Source organism: Pinus tabuliformis, chromosome 1_2 (genome assembly GCF_031772625.1).
Source record: "Pinus tabuliformis cultivar Carrire ecotype Pingquan chromosome 1_2, CPIR1, whole genome shotgun sequence".
Lineage (NCBI taxonomy): Eukaryota > Viridiplantae > Streptophyta > Pinopsida > Pinales > Pinaceae > Pinus > Pinus tabuliformis.
In genome coordinates, this window is record NC_142298.1 from 692,055,555 (window position 1) to 692,076,309 (window position 20,755).

At 39.6% G+C, this 20,755-nt stretch overlaps 1 protein-coding gene across 1 annotated transcript in view; it reads right to left on the reverse strand.

The window, feature by feature from the left end:
* Positions 1-18,957, reverse strand: part of LOC149207638 (uncharacterized) — a 44,755-nt gene extending 25,798 nt beyond the window's left edge. Inside the window, exons 1-2 of the mRNA XM_089398098.1 lie at positions 18,638-18,957; positions 15,318-18,111 (exon numbers count right to left, since the gene is read on the reverse strand). Of these exons, the coding sequence (XP_089254224.1) occupies positions 15,318-18,111; positions 18,638-18,957 (3,114 nt within the window). The remainder of the gene's footprint in view (positions 1-15,317; positions 18,112-18,637) is intronic.
* Positions 18,958-20,755: the final 1,798 nt, after the last annotated feature.

The window sequence follows — 20,755 nt, forward strand, 5'->3', positions numbered from 1 at the left end:
AGGTGCATGGGTCACTTACACCATGGAGTTTTGAAAAATATTGCAACAGATCACCACAGGACTTCCAAAATGCATCCTTCACCAACATGATGTTTGCAAGGGATGAACCCTTGGAAATTATGTGAAATCCCACTTCCAGGGCCGAGATAGTAGAGTTGGAGCCATCTTAGAGTGAGTCCACTCAGATGTGTGTGGACGATTTTCTACAGTCTCAGTTGCAAAGCACATGTATTATGTAATTTTCATAGATGAATTTTCTCGCAAGTGCTAGATCTATTTTATGAAGAAGAAATATGAAGTGTTTGCAAAATAGTTTATATTCAAAGAATTAGTTGAAAATGAGACTGGATAAAAAATTAAATACCTGAGAAGTGATAATGGAGGAGAGTTTGTGTCTAGTGCCTTCAAATATTTTTGTGCCAAGTAAGGTATTAGAAGAGAACTGATTGCACCCCACAACCCACAAAAAAATGGGGAGGTAGAGAGAAAAAATAGAAACATTGTAGGGGCTACAAGAGAAATGTTGCATGAATAAGGATTTCCATTATCCTTATTGGCATAAGCTTGTAATACAACATTTTATTTGCAAAACAGGGGCCCTCACAAAATACTTGGCATGATCACACCCGAAGAGGCTTTCTATGGGAGGAAGCTAGATGTATCCCATTTTTTAATTTTTGGAGCTACAATCTATTGTCATGTCTCCATGGATGGAAAGAAAAATTTGGAGCCTATAGATAAGATGGGGATCTTTGTAGGATACACAGCGACACCTCATAAATATCGGGTGTATTTTCCCTCACTCAAGATGAAATTGATGAGGAGAGACGTTAGATTTGATGAGGAGAAGGCTATACAAAGCTCTCTATAGAGAGAGATGAGTATTCCACCAGAGGAGGAGCTTCCAGCTCCAAAGGAGGATCTAGCTCTGAAGGAGGATCCTAAGGATGTTGTGGAGCAACCACATGTGGAGGAGTAGAGAGTAGGCAGACTGGAGGCACTCACTCAACCAGAATCTTCCAGAGGGGAGGAAGAGAATCAAAGTGGCTGACAAGTTTGCACGGGATGCATAGGAGCATGTGGGAGCTCCTACATCCTTGTGAAGGCAGAGGATATCACCAGACATATATACTGGTTATATGGCACTCATGACAGAACTCATTGATTCTGAGCCTTCTTCATTTGAGGAGGAAATATTCCAACTAGTGTGGGTAGATGCCATGATGGAGGAGTATGACTCCATCATGAAGAACAATATATGAGAGTTGGTGCCAAGACCAAAGAAGAAGTTAGTGGTTGGTTCCATATGGATATACAAAGTGAAACATGTCGCTAATGGTAGTATTGAGGAGTACAAGGCCAAATTTGTGGAAAAAGGATTCTCACAGGTAGAGGGAGTTGATTATGAGGAGACATTTTCCCCAGTGGCAAGATACTCCTCCATTAGAACCATTCTAGCATTAGCTACACAGTTGGGGTGGAAGATCCACAAAATGGATGTGAAGATTTCCTTCCTCAATGGAGTGGTTGAGGAATATATTTACATGGAGAAGCCTGAGGGGTTTGAGACATTTGATAGGGAGACACATGTGTGTAGACTCATGAGATCCCTTTATGGTCTCAAACAAGCACCTTGTGCTTGGTACACTTGCATAAACTCCTATCTCAATGGACTTGGATTCACTAATAGTGAAGCATATGCCAATCTCTACTACAATGTGGTATATGGAAAATTGCTTATCTTATTACTATATGTAGATGACTTGATACTGACAAGGGATGAGAAGTTGATCCAGTCTCGCAAGGAGGACCTTGAAAGAGAGTTAGAGATGAACTCATTTAGAAATGTAAGTTAATATGATGTGATGTGGGATATATGATTGCTTTGTAATTGATTTATCTCACGAAATCTCTTGCACAGTGTCTAGAATGATATCTCTTGCACAATATCAAGAAGTAAATGCCCTCTTGAAATAAATATTATCAGATAATGTTACAACAACCAACAACATGAAAATATTGTGTGCAGAGACACCTGCAAAGTAGAAAGAGCCATTAACCAAAATCATTTTAAAAAAATGACAGAAAAAGGAAATAACCAAAATTATTTTAAGAAAATGAATTTTATCCGATGGATTTCAATCCATTATCATTCAATTCCATATATTGGTCAAATTCATGTTTTCAATTTCGGATTGAAGCATGAACATATGTTGAATGAGACTCTTATTAGAGTGGTTTTCCGCCAGAAAGAGGGCCAACATATAAATCCTGATGGGGAACTCACACTATGTCCTTTACTAGTGCATAGTGCCTCCATTACCACGATAATCCTGGTTTAGCATATGTCTCCTCTGTTGCTCACATCACACCCCAGATCTATGTGTTGGCATCCTATTCCTTGGCCAGATGAATTTGAATAAGGGATATATGGCCAACATTTACAAAACTGCCTATAACCGCCTATAAGGAAATGGAAAATATAGATTTAGTAACTGGATAGCCTTTCCCTCACCTGGGTAGGTAGCCTGTAGAGCAAATGTAGCAGAGTATCCTATTGGGAAGAAAACCTATTGGCTATTAAGAGTCAAACCTATTGAGAATCAAAACTATTGGGGGTGTTGTAAGTGACCATGGATAAATGGAAAGAAGATATGATGCCCTACTCCTTCTCTGGACTGGTATCCATACACAGTTTAGTCATTGTAGGAAACCCAACACCACTAACAACACCAGTAGCATTGTATATAGAGGAATAAGCAGCACCACCATGTTTACTAGCACCATCTACAAACCTTCTGCCCTCACCTTTGCAATTAACAACATTCATGTCGGCCAACAGCCACAGAGAGCAGATGGCAGCAATATGTCGCGGGGGTAGATGGCAACAATATGCTCCTCAACAGTGGTATGCGCCAAGTATAGTAGTGATATGCTCCAAGTATTTCACATTTCACATAAAATGTTAAAAATTAATTCCAACCTTCAATCTATCATTAGTCAAGCTAATTTCTTCTCCAATTTTGATCTATTTCCTAAGTTTATATAAGAAAATGAAGCCTGCCTTGATATTACTTACAATAAAACCCCAAACTATATGATTAGCAAGTTTAAATAGCTGTCAGAATCTGATAGGCATAGAAAATTATTTAATCTATATCCCAAGTTTATATCAGAAAATGATGCTTGCCTCCATATTACTTGCAATAAGGCCCCAAATTTAAAGTAGTTGTCAGAATTTGATAAGAATAGAAAATATTTAATAATAAATGAATCCAAAAAAATTTGTATTAAGCTCATTTTCTTAATTTAAAATAATCCATTCTACACATACCCAACAATTATTGTCGTCTAGGAAATCACATTTCACCCAGGAATTTCCTGAAAGAACTTTAGGGCTTCGTAGACATGCCCATTCAGCTTATACCCTGCAATGATGGAATTCCAGGACACCATGTTTCATTGAGGTATTTTTTCAAACAGATGATGTGCCTCCTTTATACTTCCATATATTGCATATGGATGACAACAATATATCCACAAAGACATCAGACTAAAAAAACCCGCTGATTATGACTTCATGCATAGCCTTGAGGGCTCCCAAATTTGAACAAGCTTGAAAAACATCGGAAAAGGTGAATTGATTGGGTTGGACGTTTGTTCTTCATTTCATTTGGGAAAACATTATTAATTCCTCTTCAACGAACCAATGCTTTGTGTATCCTACAATTATGGTAGTCCATGAGAAGGCATCTCATGAATACATAAGGTCGAAAACTCTGCAAGCGTCTTGGAGACTTTCGCATCTAGCATACATATTGATAAGGGTATTCAATATATATCTGTCGGGCACAAGTCTCGTTTTAATGATGTGGGCATGGATTAACTTTCCATCAGACAATGCTTTCGTCTTGATGCATGCTTGCAAGAGAGAAACATATGTGCATGAATCATGGCCTTGCCACCAGTCGATGGTCGGCCAAAATGTCAACAACCACATACACATGGAGGAGGCACATGGAATAAATATGCCACGGGGAAAATGGCAGCAATACACCATCATGTTGAAAAGCATACCAAATATATGTCCAAAGTAGTTCACATAAAATATTTATGTTTTAATGTTAGCACTAATCAGCCTGCCCGGTCAAATTTTGATTTATGACGTTATCTATCTTGTAAGTTTACATCCAAATATAAGGATCATTGGAAATAAGACTCTGAACTGTATGTACAACGATGTCAATATCCTATAGGTCGAAAAATTATTTAACAAGATATGAATTAATAATACTTTATATTAAGGTTATTGTTTTGGTTAAAACTTTTGCCAGTGGGAGCGATATCGATCACTATATACCATGCCATGGGCAAGTATAATAAGGGTTTCACCAACTCTATATTTATAGATACGAAGGGATTAAAAAGAAACATACCCTTAGATATAAACAAGGATGCATTGAATTTGGCATACCTGCCGAATAAATGGTGCTCCTTAGTTTCTTTAAGTTTCAATGAAGCATATATCAATGTACATAAGTAGTGCCAAATGTATCTGTCATCATATGTGTTGTTCTCCACTTGAAAGTTGCAACAAATTATGTAGCTTGAAGGTTACGTTAATGGCTTGTAATTTTGTTTGGGCTCTCATGACTATGTTACTAAGCACCTTCTACTTGGACTGACAATCACAAATTTTTTCTTATTTTTTCTGTAAAATGGTTGATATCCAGAGAAGGGGTCTACGTTGGCCAATGATTTTCTTATTGTTGTCGTAAATGGTTGATCCCCAGAGAAGGGGTTTACAATCGTCAACGTCTAGTGAGCAATGTCTGGTGAGCAGGGAAGGAATGGTCGCTATGATACTGATCCCTCCATTCAAAGGTGGTCCAACCTACACATGGATGAATATACCAATTAGTAGTGATTGAATTCCACTGATTATTCCAACTGATTTTGAAGAAGAATGCTGAAATTTTTTATAGAATCCATTCCAACATTACCCCAAATCCGGGTGCAACCATTACTTTTGGGTGGAATTTGGAAGGTATGACATTCGGTAGGAGGATAAATGGGAAAGGAATGTGTGCAAGGTACGAAAGAAAAACCTTGTGGTTATTCAGATGTGATCATACTCCATTTGTGTATGGGCTTCAGATTTATGCTTTGAATTGGTGGGGTGGGTAGGGAATTTTACTAAGCTTGGCTGGGGGCATGCTATGGCATGGAAAGACCCTTACATGTGCATAAGGCATGCACGTGAAAGTGGTTCACTTTATAGGTATACCTATCTAATCTTAAGACAATATTGTAAAAACCTTTATGTTACATGATAACCTCACTCTTTCGCCCTACAAGAATGGGTCTTTCTTTATGGCTTTAGAATAACCCCATCTAAGCCTATCATTGGGATTCAAGTGCTTTCTAGTGCTTTATCCCTATCGTGGCTATTTCCAATGTTTATTCATGTTATTCTCTGCCCTAGCTTCAGCATGGCATCCAAATACAGAATTTCTTTCTTTCCAGAAGTGCCCGCTCCTCTAGTGATTCCTTAATGTTTTCCTAAGTCGTAGCTACAAGAAATGAAAACAACCAATGGTTCAGGCATTTACAAAAAGGAAATGAGTGTTACAGCCCTCTCTCTAGTGAGCAAGCTAAATAAGCCAACCCACCCACCTTCCATCCATCTAGGCAGAGGCAAGAACAAGTGCTCGACCCAAGAAGGGAGGAAATTCTTCCTTGTTCATTTGGATTAGGGGTTTCATAAACAAGTGCTTCTTGATATTTTTTACTATATGTAAACTAGTCAGGGATTATTGGGAAAAATAACTCTTCGATCCTCTGTGCACAGAACATTGGCCAAATTGGTGGAATTGGAAGAATTGGGGAATTAGCTGCAAAAAAGAAAGAGACGGCGAGTAAGCCTTCTCCCATTACAAAAAATATCAATTGTGATTTCCCTTTTTACTACAGTTGTTGGACCAATTTTGTCTCAAAGGGAAGGGATGAATTTCAAGTGGGCTTTCGAAGGGAGGGGGAAGATTCCTCAATTAATAAGGCTTGGTTGAAATGCAAGGGAGGCAATTCTTCCTTGTTCATTTGTATTAGGGGTGTCATAAATGAGTGCTTCTTGATATTTTTTACTAGATGTAAACTAGTCAGGGATTATTGGGAAAAATAACTCTTCGATCCTCTGTGCATAGAACATTGGCCAAATTGGTGGAATTGGAAGAATTGGGGAATTAGCTGCAAAAAAGAAAGATACAACGAGTAAGCCTTTTCCCATTACAAAAAATATCAATTGTGATTTCCCTTTTTACTGCAGTTGTTGGACTAGTTCTGTCTCAAAGGGAAGGGACGACTTTCAAGCGGGCCTTTGAAGGAAGGGGGAAAATTCCTCAATTAATAGGGCTTGGTCGAAATGCACGACATTATTAGCTACTTGCCTACTCCTTTCCACTAGATAGGGCTTGAAGATGGCTCACTACCTCAGAATAAGTAGTGGAGTCTAAGGCACTTTTGCGTGCCTAGTTTGGTGTGAAAGTTATGTTGAAGTGCAGGAGGCCCTTGGGTTTGGTAAAAAAAACACACTTGAAATAGAAAGACAAGTGTGTTCTACCTTTGCTTATAACAATATATTGTTCGAATACAAACATTTGAGCATGAGCAAAATGGATTTGAGTTTCATATGTGTATCTTATCGCTGGATATCAGGTTGTGTTGTAGCAAGATGTGCTTGAACTATCCATCAAAGGAGGTAAGCATCAACGTAAGGTATGGCTAAGATAACCAGATATTGGCAATGACCTTATGTCTCTGATTGGTATCTGTTTCAAGATATTCTCTTATTGTGTGAGTTGCTATGTGAGGTGCTCTATGTGATATGCAGTAGAAGTAAGTATCGCTGACTTTTACGGAGGGTGCCTTTCTAAGCAGACTGCCTGTGCTTTATACTGTCCATTACTATGCATCAACATAAACATAGGATGTTGAATCAACGTAAACAACAAAATCCACTTATGTTGCATCAACTCCCTCATTAGAAATGGCCATATTCCCCCTATCTATTTCTAGCCTTACAAGTTTGTCATTAAGTAAATAGTTGTTTTATAGGTTTTGTCATTTTAGTTGACATGTACTAGCCAACCTAAGCCACAGTCAGCCATAGTGCTAGGTTTAGATCAAAATCCAATTCTAACCCTATGAAATAGAAACCTTAAGAAGCAATTTTCCTGACAATTCAAGGATGTGTATGCTATGAATAATAAACAATTTTCAAGAATGTGAAAGCTACATAAATCTCAAAACAAATCCAATTTTCAAGAATTTCAAACCTGCATAAATTCCTGCATGTGCTTTATGCTGACCGTTATATATATATCCTCCATAATTGCATATGTTATTGGGTTTTTAAATCTTGCATTACCCATGGCAACCTATAACTCCTAAACACAATCTATTCACTTTTTGGATACTTAATACTAAAATATTTCTTGCATAATTAATTACTCTCAATATCTTGTTCAAGTTTTTGAAACCAATCACTAAGACCTAGAATACCTTTTTCTCAAATCTCCATTCTTTGCAATGTAGATCCAAAGATGTTTCCTATAATTACATTCATATAGGTCTTGATCGTTCAACCCTTTCCTTTATATATATATATATATATATATATATATATATATATATATATATATATATATATATATATATATATATATATATATATATATATATATATATATATAAGCTTGGATATAAATCTACATACATATATAAAGTCATATAGTTCAGAATATGTTTATCTATATACACATAAGTCATCCTCTCATGGACCCTGCAAAAAAAACGTTTATCAATACATTTCCATATTGGCACATAATCACTTTAACACCCAACATAACACTTATGTATTATTGATGATATCATGGGTTTAGTTAAATATGTTACACATACACCACCAACAGGTTGGAAAGAGTATGGTTTGTTTACATGTTACTCAAGGGTTTCATTTAGTTCCTCCAATGGCCTAATAATGAGTACTAATTTCTCCTCTTTCTTGTAGAAATATCGCGGCTTTGCTCCACATCCACAAGTATAATAACTTCAAACTCTAGGTTATTAGTTCTCTCTCTCCTTTTGACAATTTTCTTTAGAAACTAGACAATTGTTTACCCTGCTCATTTTGCTCACATGTATGCTTCAATAGTAATAAGGTATTCCTTTATCAACAAAATATTACTGGAGAGTGTCAATGGTTTTTTTTTCCCTACAATGACTACATGTTCTTATTACTTCATTTTATTCCTTGTCATGTCCTTCACACCGCAAGAACCTTCAAACTTATTCACAGTTCTTATATGTTATACTAGGGTTCTTTCTAGTAGACAGACCATTAGACTAGTCGAGTATAATTACTATTATTAAGGGCATGGCCCATTTTAGTATACTACATTCTTCACCTTTCTCAGACCTTATTGTTTGGAAACATAAGGGTTTTTTTCCTCCCTTTGAGGGTTCATATTATTACACTATTAATTAATCATTTTGATTAGAATAGTTTCATCTTTTGTTTATCCAAACAATAGTTTTTAAATGACTATGTAGATTTTTTTGTATATTCAACAACTGATGTGATTTTCTAAAACAAAAGACAAGAATCTACTCTACTCTTCTCAGTGGAAACCAAAATTGATCGATGAAAACAATAAGAAGAAAAGGAAATATATCAATCAAACATAACACAATATTTCTCGGGGAAAGAAACTACTAAAAACCATGACTATCTATATTACATTAACCAGAAGATGTGAGAAGAAAATACAATGCTTGTTCATCCTGAACAATTCCTGCACTAGTGCAATCTAACTTTGTACCTCACAATCCAACTCAAGCCAACACTTAGCCAATTTTGTTCCCTGCCAAGCCCCTACTTCCTTATGCAATCCCTAGAAGTATTAACCCATATTTAATTGGGAAATCCACTCTCCATAACTGCACAATCCATATATAGGTGCTCAACTGATTTCATGCACCATCTGTACAACTCGGAAAATTATACAACTGATAGTACATTGTCCCTGAACTCTAATCTCAACTCGCTCTTCCTAAGAACTGACATGCATGAGTTATTTATGAGTGAATCTTTACGTAACTAGTGTGGTACTGGTGATGCACTAGTGTACTACGCCACTACTAGACCTTTACTAGTTCCTCCAATAGTTAGAAACAATTTAACTAACTATAACTTATTTAGATTGAGTTATCTAATTACAACTCCAAAGAACTCAACCTAGGCCCATAAATTTTAGGGATCACTCTACATGACTCTAGATAGACTTCCAACTTGAATTTCCTAAGTCAACTAAGTCAATTTGACTTAATTAACTATTACAAGTTGCCATGAGACTAGAATTAAAATTTAATTCATGGAAAACTTAAATTGGAATTTCCATTTGCTATTTTTAACACTCCCTCTCAACAAGAAAGGGATTATCAGCTACCCCGATCTTGTCTTTGTGAAACTTGAATTTGCATCTTCACAATTCCTTTTTCAAAATCTCTACATCCTTCTCCTCTGTTGGAATGTACTCCAACAACATAATTCTCCTTTGCACACAATATCGAAGATGATGATACTAGATATCAATATGCTTGGATCGATCATGAACAACTGGATTTTCAGGAAGTTTGATACATGTCTATTTTTCACAGTAAATCACAGTTGGATCCATTAGTTGACCAAACAAACCAGCCAGAATCTTCCTCATTGAGATATCCTCACAAGATGCTTAACTAGCAACCATGTACTCTGCCTCTGTTGAACTTAGTGCAACTGATCTCTGTTTCCTATTGTACCAAGAAACAACTACTAACTTAATACTAAAGATCCCTCCTAATGTTCTCTTCCTGATGGATGGAATCACTGCCCAATCTACATCAGTGAAGCCTTGAAGTTTCACTCCATTTTTCTGTTTGTACCATAAACCATACTGGGTAGTGCCTCTAAGGTATCTCAACACATGCTTGTCTTCCTTCCAATACAACTTGGTCAACTTAACCATCGCTTGACAAAGTTGGTTAACTTCATAGCACATGTTCGGTTGTGTTTTCACAAAATGCAAGAGTGAACCCACAAGTTTCCTATAAATAGTAGCTTCCACTACTTCATCGGAAGTAGCATCCTCCTTCCCTGAGTTACCTGCTAAAGGAGTCTCCATGGGTTTACTGCTCTCCATGTGGAACTTTTTAGTATCTTGTTGGCATACTTTCCCTAAGAGACAAAAAGTTCCTCATCACCTTTCCATACTTAGATGCTTAGAAATTAGTTCGTGAGCCCCAAGTCCTTTGTTTCAAATTCTCTTGCAAGGTCCTCTTCACAAGACTTGATCAACTTATCATCACCCATCATAATCAAATCGTCGACATATAAAAGAATAATCAACAGTTTACCTTCAACCACAATATGGTAAAGTTTCACATCAACTTCACTTTTGGTGAGTCCCAACTCGATGAAGTAGCTATCGATCCTGGTGTACCTGTCGCTCTCATAGGCCTTCCTACTAGTGTCCAAAGACCAAATTTTCCAGTTCTGTGCCTGCGATGCCAGGATTTGAGGCACTTTTTCAATCCCAGAGCCCAGGTCACTGCCCATAATGGAATGATAGCTTAAGATCAGTCAAAGAACATGGAAACAATGATGAAAAAACAATAATTAAACAAGACCTTAATCAAACCCCTATTAGCCATGACAAGAATTTCGTCAAAAATATCATCAACATGTAACCTGTGGGTGTAAACAACAAAATTAAGCGTAGGGATCTCATACTTATCTGAGAATCACTATGAACAATTATTCCCTCATGTCATTTTCTGCATTATCATCTATTAGGCCATAGATATATTATCCATTCATTTACAAGTAAAAATATGTTGAGAGCCATACATAGCCACTGTCATAAAACACACATATAACTAGCATAATAAGAACATAAATACTCATGAAAGTACAACCATATAGACCACATATAATCCATCAAAATACTCTTATAAATATAGGGTGAAATAACCTTTTATTAATGATTCGATAAGCCAACAAGAGATGGGACTACCACATTCCACTCAACCATAGATTGGTTGAGCCAAATCTCTCTTTAGCCAATCACCCCCATGCCATATTCCAAGCATGAATGTGGGAATCATAGAACACACCAAAAACACTAAATAAGCATGGATTCCACTGGAGTTCTCCACCTACATCATGAGGAATTTGAGTGTCTCCTAGTCTCTTAGGCTTTAATGTAATCCACAATCCGATCCAGGGATCACTAGGCCCTACATTGAGACACACTCTCTATGCTTTATCGTACATCCCATCCCGGGACTACTAGGCTCAACAAAGAGAGATCCACCTCTTGGCTTCATTATATATTCTGCCATTCACCGGAAAGGATTCCTAGGTCCACCGAGGCACACAATCCTGACTTTTCCACAACCCAAAGTCTGGTTCAGGGGTTACTAGGACAGTGGCTTTACCATGATCCATAGTCTAGTTCAGGGACCACTAGGCCATTTGTTTTTTATTTTGGAGATCCATCCTACTTAGATTCGAATACATCTAGCCATCCCATATAAACTGAAGTATGAGAACCCATACAATCAAGGCTATCAGGAAATGGCAAGGCTAGGTTGAAGAACACTTGTCACAACTGGCAAAATCCATGCCATGATAGAAAATAACCACTTGCAATACCATGCATGCCAAATCTAGTTAGGAAAATACACATGTAAATCGATACCTACAATGAATCCTGTTGTAGCTGCTTGATCTTGCCTTTCCCTACTTGATCCTTACTTCCTCTTGCCTTCTTTGCCTTTCTTGCTCCAATTCCAAAGTGCTCCAAGAAAACTCTAAGTGTCCAAGAGTGAGAGATAGAGAGAGAGAATAGAAGAGAGATCCAAAACTGAACTGTTCAAGCTTGTCAACTGATCCTCGTAAACCTTTTTATCAATGAGGCCTCTATTTTCTTCATTTTCCATTATTTTCGTTCAATTTCCTCCTCACATGCAACTTATGACCTTTCACCTCCATTTTCTCCTAATTTCCTTTGTTTTCATAAATAAATGTGCCACAAATGCCATTTTTCCTTTGCCAATTTCCTTTAGCCATAAACAACCAAATGAACACCCACACTAGGATGTCTTACCCAACATTCATCTTGGAATACATGTCCCATCAACTGTGGTCTTATATATTTTTACGTGGCATTTTTACCAGGGCTGCTAGACAACCCTCCCCCTTGGGGAAACATCGTCCTCGGTGTTCATTGACACCTATAACCAACTTTACTACTGAAAACAAAACATACTTTCCATGGAGCTTTATAATACAGCTCGTTGCACTATTTACAATGACCACTGTTGAAACATAAAAAACATATTGTTTACTGGAGCTTTATAACATAGATCATTACAATATTTACAATAATAACCACATATACTTATGCACATTTTCTTCAACCAGCAAATAACCATACTATCTATGGAGTTTTACCAATAAGATCAATATAGTATCTACAATAACACACACACACATATATATTCTCAAACAACAAATAAAAGGATACAATGCCTTCATTTACAACAAGGGAAATCCAGAGGCTCACACCTCCACCCTCAAAGTAATACCAGGATTCACCTCCTTTTGAGGAAGTCCAGAATCAACTACCACACTCAATGTTGCATCCAATGTCCAGTGATACAATCTTGCGCCACTTGTCCTCTTAGCGAATAGTTACCCGCTCATTGTTCTGGGGTGCACTACCAATGTTCAATTGATTCCATATTGCAATGCTCATGACCAAAAAAAATATATCTCTGGCCTTCCCTTCTCTGCTACACAATCCCTCGAGCAATCCGATCACCCCTTCTGTGTAGTCACTCACCTTCCAAGTTCCCCGACATCCCCTATCATTGGAATGGAAAGCATTGGACTATTCAATACATATTCTCCCATGGATAGCTTGATATTATGGAACTTTCCAAATCAATCTATGGTTCCTCCATACGATCACTTGACACTCTAGTGTTGGATATAGGAATCAATTCAATTCCTTGGTTATCTTATAATGAATAAAGTTATGGGTACTACCCAAATCAATCAACATTATTACCTTTTTCTTCTTGATATGTCCTTCTCTTCACAATCTATGTATATTTATTCTCAGCACACTTATGACCTTTAGTGTATTTAGTATCACAACTGTAACAAAGATCTCTTGCTCTTTTTTCCTCCAATTGTTGCGGCGTTAACCTTGTAGGTTGTTGAAGACTAGGATGAACAACACTTCCATCTTTATAGTTGTAAGTGGTAGACTTCCATATTGCCATAATTTTTCTTTCAACTTTTCTTGCCACCTTGAATGCCTTCTCCAATGAATCAGGTTCCCAAAGGAAACCCTCATGTTGGATGTTACCTTTTAAAGTCCCTATGAATACATCAATCCTATGCTCCTCTCGAATATCGATTACCCTAATATTCACTTTTTGGAAGTCTTCAATGTGCTCTGCCATTGAACCCTTTTGTTTGGGATTTATCAAATGGCTAAAGAACATGTTGCTCTTTGTGTCGTCATAATGTGCTATCATTTCCTCCATAAAAATTGACTAGGTGACAAGTGGTTTATGAGAACAAAGTCATCTATACCATACAAAATTATTGGGTTCTAAATATAAATATACAATACGTACCTTTTGTGATGGTTGCACATCATGTAGATCAAAATACTTCTCCATCTGTAGTATCCAAGTTACCAGATCATTGCCATCAAACTTCCTCATATCTATCCTTGGAACGCGTTTTTTGATAAACTCGACATTGGATTCTCTAAAATCATAATTGATTTTCCTTTTGTCTTCATCATGATTTTTGTGGATTGTGTTGTCACCACTGGGACACCTTTCTTCTAGCAACTTTTCCAAACCTTCCTTCAACCCCTCTATATTGACATTCATCATTTCTTCCATGTATGCTTTTAAACCATCATTAAAAACTCCCATGTCCCTTTTTATACCATCTATATTAACATCCATCATTTATTCCAATTCATTTTTCATTACTTTTTGTGAGAGTGAAATTTGTTGCACTTGGTCTCCTAAGTTTGATATATCATGTTGCATTTATTCCTCTTCTTCATGATTCATAGTAGAGATTTTGCGATTCTTACTAGGTTTTTCTATTTTATTTCTTAATTTCATCAATTAATGATAATTATGCTTCACTATGCCCTTTGAATTACTTCAAACTAATTTTTAAAACAAAACTTATGCAAATTTTAAAACTACACACCTTTTTTCTTTTTCTTTGTAGGAGTTCGATATTGAATCTGTTATATCTCTGTAATTTCGAACCTCCAAGGTCTGAAATTTCATCATGTGGTATCCCTCTGAGTCCTCTTTCCAACCCCACAAGTATTATTGAAATTGGATTCTTCAATAAATATTTATTCCCAATTTCCTACGATGACCTGAATATAGACTAGTTTAGTGGAGCGAACTTCTATGGAGTGCCAGGAGTCACTGTTTCAACATTCAGCCCCACAAATGATATCCCAAAACCTACAGTCCATCCTCTTTCTGTTACTTTTCATAAAATTTAAATACAATGCTTAGAGAAAAAATTATGACGATTTTCCCAAGGTCACCTATTTGAGATTGAATTCTAGAGCCTGCAAAAACCCTAACTTCCTCGGATCATATCTTCTTTTTCCGGGGAAAATAGAGTTCGTAATTTCTATTAAGAGGTATAATAGATATTACATGCTGTTGATGCCAAGGCATATGCCATAGAGTGGTATTCCACTGATATGTAAGTTACATATATCTGTCCTGTTGGTGTCTCTATGGATACGATGGGGCTGTATCCATTACAAAAAATAAACAGTATTACATAGAAGTTCAAAAATTATGCATAATATAGAGGTGTACCTCTGTTCAAGTACTAAACAAAATAGCGTCTATTAGAGCCATGCCGTTTTATACAATAAAAGACAAGTGTATCAAAAGTTTCATAAGGGGAGGATGTCCCCTTGATGTAGGCCATCGATGTAGGGGCAGTGGTAGAACCTGTGCACCCCATCCGGACTGTATTCTTCAATCATCCAATCGCCTAGAGGCTGATCCACCGCGTCTTTCGAGAGCCGGTCAGCAGTTGTATTTCTTTCCCTGTAGATATGAGAAACAGTGATCCGGTCAAAATGTGTTTTGAAAAAAACAATTTCTTCCAAGATATGTTTCAATGAATAAGTATGACAGACGGATTTATTGTTTGCCCAATCAATCACAAGCTTAGAGTCCCCAAAAATTTGAATTTGTCGGCAATTTTTAGATAGAGCAAAGTAAAGTAGGTGTCTCAGAGTGATAAGCTCTGCATGATTGTTGGTACCCAGACCAAGACCCAGTCTCAGGTGGAAAAAATGTGTATCTGTTAAGTGAAAAAGTATACCCCCTCCACATCCCTGAGCCGAAGCGGCACCATCGAAATAGGCCCAGGGCAGATCCCTGTTTATATTTTCAGGTATAATGTGCCTGGGTGTATTGGTTTTGTCTTCGAATGGGATTTCTGTGTAGGCTGCACAGATGGAAGGCGGTAGAATCTGCCAGTTGCGCCTGCCAGCTGCAAAGATGATGTCGTTGCGTTTGAACCAGATGTACGCGGACACTACTAACGGTAGATTTCTTGCTTTTTCCGCAGACACAGCAGTCCACCAATGTGCCCAGGCTGTGAGGATATCTTCAGCGTGCCAGTCGGTAGTGATGTTAAGGGAGTGTTTGACCTGCTGCCAGATCCCGATGGTGATTTCGCAGTTGAGGAAAAGATGAGATGTAGTTTCCTCCGCCTTGTTGCAGAGTACACACCAGGTGGGTCCTGCAAAAGCTCTTCTTTTAAGGTTTTCCCCTGTTGGAATTTTATTCGCCAAAATGTTCCACATAAGGAGTCTGGTCCTTGGCTGAGCTTGTAGCTGCCAGATGTCCGACCACCAATTTTTAAGTATATCAGGCTTCTTGTCCTCTATGAGCTTTAAGTAGCCCAGCTTTGGTGTATATATGCCTGTTTTAGCTGGTGCCCAAATGAGTTCATCTTCCTGCTCATGTAGCTTAATATGGGTTTCAGTAAGAGCCTGAATGAATCGATGCCAATGATCCGCCCATTCATCTGTCAACTGCCACTGTTGATCCGTTATCCAAGCCTGAGTGAAGATGGTTGATCGTTGTGGGTCACCAACCTGTGCTAGATGTTTGATGCCCTTATTGTTGAGGTGTCGAATCATGTCTTCTGGCAAAAGATGAGCATTCCCTGACCCAGGCCAAGGGTCCAGCCCGATGCGAACTTGTATACCATTACCTATTTTCCATAATAGGTTATCCTTGATGAGAGGCATAGCTTTAAGCGTAGCTCTCCAGATCACAGAAACGCCCTGATAGTTCCATGAAGGTCTGCGAAGCCAGTCTGTGATATTGGAAGGCCAAATGTATTTTTTATGTATAACTTCGGCCCATAGACTATCCATCTTGAGTAGTGACCAGCCCTGCTTTGCTGTTAAGGCTTGTGCGAATTCTGAGAGGGATTTTAGTCCCCACCCACCCCAATTTTTGGGCATGGAGACAAGGGACCATCTTGTCCATGCAAAAATCTTTCCCTTTTTGTTTCCATTCCATAGGAATCTGTTGCAGATTTGTTGTATTCTTTGTAAAATGCCCTTCGGAATCCATGTGAGGGACATCCAATAAACTGGTGTGGCCTCTAGAACAGATTTGATCAGCTGTAATCTGCCAGCTTTTGATAGTAAGCGGTGGTGCCAGCAGTTGATCCTATTTTCAATTTTGTTAATGAGCCACAGCCAGTGTTCAGATTTGTATCCATCCGGCCTTAATCTGAATCCTAGATACTTAATACCTTCCAGTAGATTAATTTCCAGAAAGGGAAAGAACTGAACCGCCAACTGAGTTTCTTGCTGCGTACATCTCGTCAATGATCTGGTGGATTTGTCCCTGTTGATTTCCATACCCGTAGCTTTACAGAAGAGGAGGAGGATATTATGAAATGCAGTGCTATCTCTGACACTACCATTGAGGAAGATGAGTATGTCGTCAACAAACAAAAGGTGGGTAATGGAAATTTGATCAGTAATTTTGAGACCACTCAGCTCCCCATTCCTTTTTGCATCCGCAATAAGTCTGCTCAGACCTTCCATGACTATGAGAAAGAGTAGTGGGGAGAGAGGGCAGCCTTGTCTGATACCCCTGTTGATGTTAAAACAATCTGAAGCTGCACCATTGATGAGGATGGCAAAGGAGACAGAAGAAACACATCCCATAATCCAATTTATTAATTGATGAGGAAACCCCAGGTGAATAAGGATCATTTTGAGATATAGCCAGTTCACCTTGTCAAAAGCCTTAGCAAGGTCTATTTTTAAGGATACCCCTTTCAGGTTCTTCAACTTGATAGAATGTAAAGTTTCCTGGGCAGTGCCAATAGCTTCTTGGATATGGCGATTACGGAGGAAAGCAAATTGTTCAGCAGTAATATGGGAGGAGAGAATAGGCTTAATACGATTGGCTATAATCTTGGCAATGATTTTGTATAGACAATTACAGAGGGAGATAGGGCGAAAGTCATTAAAAGATGAGGGTTCATCGGATTTGGGGATCAGGGCAATATAGGACTGATTCATAGGAGGATGGATGTGTCCCGAGATCCGGCTTTCCTCCACAACAGCTAGCAGATCCTCTCCCAGCAGATCATAAAAGGCCAGATAGAATTCCACAGGCCATCCATCTGGTCCCGGGCTCTTGTCTTTCTTGAACCATTTAAGTGTACTTTCAAGCTCCTGAGTAGTGACAGGGTTTGTAAGGTCTTCAATATCATCCTGGGCAACAAACCGGGGGAACTTTTCTGCAACTCTAATGATATCAGGAAGGTTAACATCAGGTGGAGCTGTGAAGAGACCCTTGAAATGGGATACCCCAAGACAAGCCAGTTGCTGGTGTGTAGTAGCCCATCCGTCTGGCTCCCTAGGTAGCCGCCATATAGTGTTCGATGCCTTCCTGCCGTTGGCTAGGTTATGAAAGAATTTAGTATTACAGTCCCCCGCTTTGAGCCAAATGGCTCTACTTTTAAGCCTCCACTGCTCCTCCTTTTCTTGTAAAATTTTTGCTTGTTGCCCAATCAGTTGGTTGAGAAGAGTTTTGGAATCGTCATTAAGATAGCCAGTCCTTTGTCATCACTCAATGAAGCTATCTGAGCTTCAGTCTCTTTCAGAATCTGTTCATCTCTGTTCTGCTTGGTTGTCGCCCAATTCTCTGTTAATCCTTTGAGTTTTTTGAGTCTCTCACAGAAATCCAATGCTTTCCTCTGCTCCCGCATAGGGGGCTGAGATGCCCAAAAATCCGTAACCATCTTGATATAATCCGGATCCTGGAGAAAACCAGCAAAGAATTTGAAGGGGTCCGCGGCTTAGGATTGTTATCACTAATTTGAAGAAAAATCGGTTGATGATCTGATAGTCCCCCTGTACCAACCCACTATCTATATAATGGGCATATCTGATTTAGTTCCTGATGCATCATAAACCTGTCCAGTCGCCTCCCCAAAGCAGCCTCCCCAGTGCGCTGATTGTGCCAAGTAGGTAGCTTCTTGTTCATAGGGATATCCACAAGGTGATGTGAGTCTAGGAGCAATTTCATTTGGTCCGTAATGGGATCCCACTGTGCATTATGTCCCCAGGATTCACCAGCACCCAATGAAAAATTGAAATCCCCCCCAATCACAGTATTCTGGGTGATATGGTCACCAGAGAGAAAATCTTGCCAGAAGGGGAGACGATTCTGGTTAGGTCCGTATATATTGATAAATCTGATCGGTATACCCAGGTCACCTACAATAATATCCATACCGAGGAATCCTCTGCCCCCCCAGGCAGAGAGAGACCTACATTTCCTTGGGTTGATACCAATGAGTAATCCACCTGAACGACCACAAGCATCCAGACCATGCAGAATCCATCCCGGAAGCAAAGCATGAAGACATCTCACCGCCACTTCAGAAGTGCATAAGGTTTCTTGAAGAAAAATTATATCGCATCTAGAAACATGAAGGAGTCTTTTCAGAGCCAGACGCTTTTTGGGGTTGGCTAATCCCCTGCAGTTGAAGGAGAGCCAGATCATGGGTCACCACAGGACATGGGCTCAATAGCTCTAAGTGCCCGTTCAATAGTAGCTTGTCTCCCCATGGCGACATCAGCGACCGCATTTAACTTAGCCGAGGAGATATGGGAGGGTCTACCGCGCTTCTGTTTACGATGGCGCCCGGGGGAAGAGCCCAGCCCTAAAATACGAGGCCGAGCTCGAGGTCTCAGGTGATAAGGATGTGAACCAGAACCATCCGGCAAAGATGGGATGTCAGGACCTCCCAGAATCAGATTGTGCGAGGGAGGGGTGGTATATATGGTGGGCGGAGGGGGGGCAATGTTGCAGAGTATGGAAGGGATAGGCACAAATCCAGATTGAGATGCATGTATAGTAGTATGAACAATAGATTGCATATCAATAGAGTAAGATTGAGTGAGAGGGGAAATGGAGTCATTACCCGTTCGAGTAGGTGCAGTCTCGGCCGGTATAGTTGCCTTCACAGCAGTCTTTAAGCGAGTTCGCGGCGGTCCAGGTGCAGCCGAATCCTTACTGTGAGCAATTTTTGTAGCGCTGACTCCCTTCTTCATGGAAGGGTTCTCCTGTAGATTCTGAGCTCCTTCCGTAGGAATGTTCTCACCAACATTTTGATTCACCGTGGCCTGTTGACGGGGTCCCTTGGCGTCCTCAGAAACCACCCTTGAAATCAGTGGGCAATCCTTGTAGAGGTGCCCAACTTTGTGGCACCTCCGGCAGCGGTATGGAACACCCTCGTAATCCAGAGGCTGCTTGCACGTTACATGATTATGGTGCAGAGTGATCTTTTCCACCAGTCCGGGCCTGATATCCATATGGACTAGAATTCGCGCCATAGTCCTAGTACCTGACTTCTCGTATGACCTGTCGTGTTCCAGGTAAGTGCCAAGTGTGTCCCCAATTTTTTTGAAGGTATACTGATTCCAGAATTGCCATGGTAGCCCAGGAAGGCGAACCCAAATGGGTCCTTCCCCCAATTGTTCTCGTTCTGGGTCGAACAGGGGATCCCACCTCTTGAGTAAGACCGGGGCGAGCTCGATGTGCCAATATTGGGTAAGGACCCACTGTGTGTATTCGGACCGCTGAAAATGCAGGGCAAACCAGCCTCTTGTAAGCACCATAATCTCAGGTAGTTCTTTGAAGAAAGACCCCCAAATCTCCTCCACCCAAAGCTTTAGCCGTTCCGCTGTGTAAGTTCGGCCCCTGACGCGTCCCACCAGAACTTTCTTAGCAGCGTCCATAACATCCGGGAGCGGAGCTTCAGGCCCCAAATTGATGTTGTAGTCAGGATCAATGGACCGGAGGCAGCGGCCTTTGGTCACCTTCTCAGAGCGTTTGCCAAAAGGGATGCCCTTCAGCAAATTGCGACACGGGTCAGAGGTACTGTGCTGTGCGGAAGCAGCTGAGCGCACCGGAAGAGGCGGGGTGGTGAAACAGCCTGAATGTATCGGAGTGCAGGGTGTTGTAGAGCTGGTGCCGGGGAAGTAGGATGCAGAGGGGTGGATGTATGGCAGATGTGCTTGCGGCA